Below are 5,000 nucleotides of genomic sequence, written 5' to 3' on the forward strand. Positions count from 1 at the left end.
CAGCAGCAAGGTGGAGCCGCCTACGCTGCTGCTTCTGCTGCTGCTGCTGCTGCTGCAGCTGTTCGACTTGTGGGTGGAGGCGGACCGCAGCGAGAGGCGTCTGCAGCGCCAGCTGGAGCAGCAGCAGCAGCAGCAGCAAGACGAGCAGCAGCTGCGGCGGCAGCTTGCTGCTGCTGCCAGCAGCAAAAGCAAATTGCTGCGGGCTTCGCCGCTGTGGCGCATTGGCCGCTTCTTGCTGGACCTTGTGCTGCTGTTTCATTTGCGAAGAGGAGACATGTAATTTAATTAAATTAATTTAATTAATTCAATTAATTTGTTTGATTTAATTAATTTAATTAATTTAATTAATTTAATTTAGTTAATGTAATTAGAAAGAATTAAAAAGAGGCAATTGGCATGGCAAACAAGTAATAAATGAATGCAGCAAAGAAAAGAGTTAAAAGCAGCTATTAATTTATGGCAAATGAAGGGTCATTTCTAATTAATTATTTTAGTTTATTAATTAGTTTAATTAATTATTTGATTATTTATTTAATTATTTAATTGTTCAATTTAGTAAATTGACTAATTAAGTAGCTACTTAGCCATACCACTGGCTAGCTGGCTAGCCGCCCTGGCGGCTAGCCAGCTAGCTACGTTGGCGGCTAGCTAGCTAGCTAGCTAGCTAGCTTGGTGGCTGGGCTAGCTAGCTAGCTAGCTAGCTTGGTGGCTAGGCTAGCTAGCTAGCTAGCTTGGTGGCTAGCTAGCTAGCTAGCTCGGTGGCTAGGCTAGCTAGCTAGCTAGTTTGGTGGCCGGCTAGCAACTGGCTAGCCAGCTAGCTACTGGCTGGCAAACTAGCTAGCTGTCCACGGGCTAGCTAGCCACGGGCTAGCCAGGTAGCTAGCTATCCAGCCACCGGCTAGCCAGCCACCAGCCAGCCAGCCAGCTAGCTGCGGGGCCACCTGCTGCTGCTGCTGCTGCTGCTACCGCCACTGCTACTGCTGCTGCTGCTGCTACCGCCACTGCTGCTGCTGCTGCTGCTGCTGCTGCTGCTGCTGCTGCAGGCTGGACTACGTGGAGCTGGGGCTTGGGGAAGAGACGGAGTGGCGGCTGGAGCCCGCGAGAGACATGTCTTTGTTTGTGTTGAGTTTGCTGCGAGCAGCAGCAGCAAAAAGATTTGGAAAGGAGACAGAAGTTCGCCTGTCTTTGCCTTTTCTCAAGGCCCTCATCCTCGCCCTCAAGTCCCAAACCCTAAACCCTAAACCCTAAACCCTCGCCCCGCCTCCGCCGCCACCAGCAGCTCCTGCTGCTGCGCTGCTGCTGCTACTGCGCTGCTGCTGCTGCCCCCACGGCTATTGCTGCTGCTGCTGCGCACCTGCTGTCCTTACTGCTGCTGCTACTGCCACTGCTACCGCTGCTGCTGCTGCTGCGGCCGTTACTACTGCTGCTGCTACTGCTGCTGCTGCTGCTGCTGCTGCTGCTGCAGGTCGGCCCACGGCATAGAGGACTTGTGCGAGCGGCGGCGGCGGCGGGCGCGGCCAAAAACGTTTGCGACAAGTTTGTGCAGAGCAGCAGCAGCAGCAGCAGGAGCAGCAGCAGCAGCAGCAGGGGGCGATGCAGCAGCAGCAGCAGCAGAAGCAGCAGCAGCAGCAGATGGCTGGTGGGAAGACAGCGACGAAGAGGAGGAGGCGGAAGCAGACAAGGGCCCTGAGGTGTCCGTACACCCCACGGAGCCAGGACCCCACACAGAGGGACTCAAAAAATAATTTATTTATTATTTAAAGTTTGAAAAGAAATAAATGTTTTTTAAAGTCCTTTAAATCGGGAAAAGGGCCCTTTTGAAACTTCTACTTCTTCGAAACTTCATCATTTTTCTTTTATTTTCTTTTTATCTTTTTTTTCAAGAAAAAACCATTTAAAATGCCTTTCCACTTCTCCCGGCGCATGCAAAAGCCCCAAATATTTCCAACTTCCTCAAAAGGCTTTTTTCGCAATTGCATTTAATGCAATTAATTCATCTAATGCAATTAATGCATTTAATTCATCAAATGAATTTAATGCATTTACTTCATCTAATGCAATTAATTCATTTAATGCATTTAATTCAGTTAATGCATTTAATTCATTTAATGCAATTAATTCATTTAATGCAACTAAATGCATTAAACGAATTTAATGCAATTAATTCATTTAATGCAATTAATTCATTTAATGCAATTAATTCATTTAATGCAATTAATTCATTAAAGGAATTTAATGCATTTAATGCATTATATTAATTAAATGCATTTAATGCATTAAATTAGTTAAATGCACTTAATGCATGAAATGAATTAAATGCACTCAATGCATTTGATGCATTAAATGCATTTACTTCATTTCATGAACTTGATTCATTTAATGCATTAATTGCATTTGATATAATTAATGCAATTAATGCAACTAATGCATTTAATGCAATTAATGCATTAATGCATTCAATGCAATTAATGCATTTAATGCAATTAATGCATTCAATGCATTTAATGCATTTAATGCAATTAATGCATTAAATGCATCCAATTAATTAAATGCATTGAATTCATTGAATGCAATAAATACGTTAATTGTTATCAATTCACTTAATGTATTAAATGGCTTAAATGCATTTGATGCATTTAACGCATTTAATGCATTTAATGCATTTAATGCATTTCGTGCATTCAGTGCATTAATAACCGTTAATTCATCAAATGCATTTATTGCATTTAATGCATTAAGGCATTTAATGCCTCTCGAGCTTCTCTGTTTTCGCATGCATGCACTTCTTTGGGGCTTTTTCCCTTAATAAATTAAATGTCTTTTTGGCATTTTGAGCTGACAAAGGTCTGCCAGAAAACATCTGCGAATCTAATTGCAATATTTACGCGATTAGAGTGTACAGACACTCCGAAATGCATGCATTTTGGACATTAAAATGCCATTTTTGCATGCGCTCCAGTGTACGTACACCTCGCACATTTAGCGCGGATCTCCGCGTATCTATTCATACTTTCAGGTGTACGTACACCGCGCATGCAAATCTTTTGCATGCAATACACTCCTTTTCATGCAAAGTACTTTTATATTCTTTAAAGCCAAGTGAAGTCACAACGTCCATTATACAAACATTAGCCGTAAATAAATATTATACTATCTTTACATTTATACTAAATATACATACATATATATACCTATATATATATATATACAAATATGTATACATTTATATATATATGCATATATATGTATACACTCATGTGTGGATGTGCACATATGCAATAGATACGAAAATATGTTGCATTCAAATATACTAAAAACAAATATACGCATATACATATATATAGAGAGATAATATAAATAACTATATTTATATTTGTGCATGCATGCATGCAAATTACTGTTTCTTCGTTGTGTACATACACTCGAGGCCCAGACGGAGAAAGTGTAGATGTGTCTTCGCAGCAAAGAGAGACAAGAAAAGGAAAGAAAAAAGCGAACAATTCAGCAAGTAAATTCGAAAATAAATGAATTAATCAATTAACTCAAATAATGTCCAAAAATTAATCAATTAATTCAAATAATGTCCAATTAATTGGCAGCTACACCCCAAGCACTCTTGAGCGCCTGCGTTCGTTGGGGTGTATAGACAGAGCGAGTGGTGGAAGTTTGAGTTCTTTTTTATCATTTTATTTATTTATTATTTATTACTTTAATTATTTCATTTAATAGGATTTAAACAACTATATTATGCTGCTTTTCCTAGCTGGGGGGCCCCGGGTGGTGGGGGGCCCAGGGGCCTGGGAAGCATCTGCTTTGGCTGGGGCTTGCAATCTGCGCCGCTGGCCCTTTAAATGGTCAAATAAATAAAATGATAAATAAATAATAAATAAGTAAACAAATAAATTCGAAAAGTTTGCAAAGATTGCGTTGGAGGGGGCTAGGAGAGTGCCTGCAACGCCTCCCTCTCGCCTGCTGCTGCTGCTGCTGCTGCTGCAGCAAAAACGACTTGCGGCTGCATTCTGGGCCCAGCGGGTTCGTTGCAGCTGCCGCTTTCAGCGCTTGAACTGCAGCTCGCTCTTCGAGCCTTGAGAAGCAGCAAAAGGCGAAAAAGGAATGGGGAAGGAAACAAAAGGATCCAAAAATAGCCTTTTAGCAGCAACAGCAAAGAGTGTACATCGGCAGAATGGCCGAGTGGTCTAAGGCGCTGCGTTAAGGCCGCAGTCCGAAAGGGCGTGGGTTCGAACCCCACTTCTGTCACTTTTGCGACTTTAATTATTATTTATTTATCATTTATTATTAATTAATTATTTAATTACTACTTATATTTATTCATTCATTTATTTATTTATTTATTTGCTTTTATTCATTTGCCACTTTTTGGCTTTGAACGGCTGCAGCAGCTGCAGCAGCTGCCTAATCATCCCAAAGGGGATTAGCAGCAGCAGCAGCAAAGAGACACAAAAAAAGAAACAAAAGAAAAGCAGCAGCAGCAAAAGCAGCAAACAAACAAACTCCCCCAAACCCATAACCCCAAACCCTAAACCCCAAACCCTAAACCCTAAAAGGGAGACAAAGCAGAAGCCGCGTGTCTCTACAAGCTGCGAAAACACAATTCGCAAACATGGTTCGTCTGCAGCCTATTAAACAGCAGCAGCAGCAGCAACAGCAGCTGCTGCTGCTGCAGCAGCAACAACAGCAACATCAGTAGCAACAGCAGCAGCAGCAGCAACAGCAACAGTAGCAGCAATATTCGTACATTGTTTATTACCTTTCCTTAAGCCCAAACTTACATCAATGTGTTCATAATTATAATTATATTTGTAATTGCATTTATATTTTTTTTTAATTTTAATTTTAATTTTTATTTTTATTTTTACTTTTAACTTTATATCTCCTTTCCTCTGCTGCCCGCCCAACTTACTGTATATACACTGCATTTTTAGCCTAGCGGCAGCCCTTATATTTTTTCCTGCTGATGCTGCTGCTGCTGCTGCTGTTGC

General features: G+C 41.4%; 2 protein-coding genes across 2 annotated transcripts in view; both read left to right on the plus strand.

Moving 5' to 3' along the window:
- Positions 1 to 58: 58 nt before the first annotated feature.
- On the plus strand, positions 59 to 1,745 carry ETH_00024220 (uncharacterized protein; the record flags this gene model as incomplete). The annotated part of the gene is made up of 3 exons (XM_013379407.1): positions 59 to 276; positions 1,044 to 1,220; positions 1,466 to 1,745. The coding sequence occupies 3 exons, from the start codon at positions 59 to 61 to the stop codon at positions 1,743 to 1,745; spliced, it is 675 nt and encodes a 224-aa protein (XP_013234861.1).
- Positions 1,746 to 4,621: 2,876 nt separating this feature from the next.
- Positions 4,622 to 5,000, plus strand: part of ETH_00024225 (uncharacterized protein) — a gene marked incomplete at both ends in the record, with an annotated part of 7,241 nt that continues 6,862 nt past the window's right edge. Inside the window, one exon of the mRNA XM_013379408.1 lies at positions 4,622 to 4,624. Within this exon, the coding sequence (XP_013234862.1) occupies positions 4,622 to 4,624 (3 nt within the window). The remainder of the gene's footprint in view (positions 4,625 to 5,000) is intronic.

Source organism: Eimeria tenella, genomic scaffold (assembly GCF_000499545.2).
Source record: "Eimeria tenella Houghton genomic scaffold, Eth_scaff280, whole genome shotgun sequence".
Classification (NCBI taxonomy): domain Eukaryota; phylum Apicomplexa; class Conoidasida; order Eucoccidiorida; family Eimeriidae; genus Eimeria; species Eimeria tenella.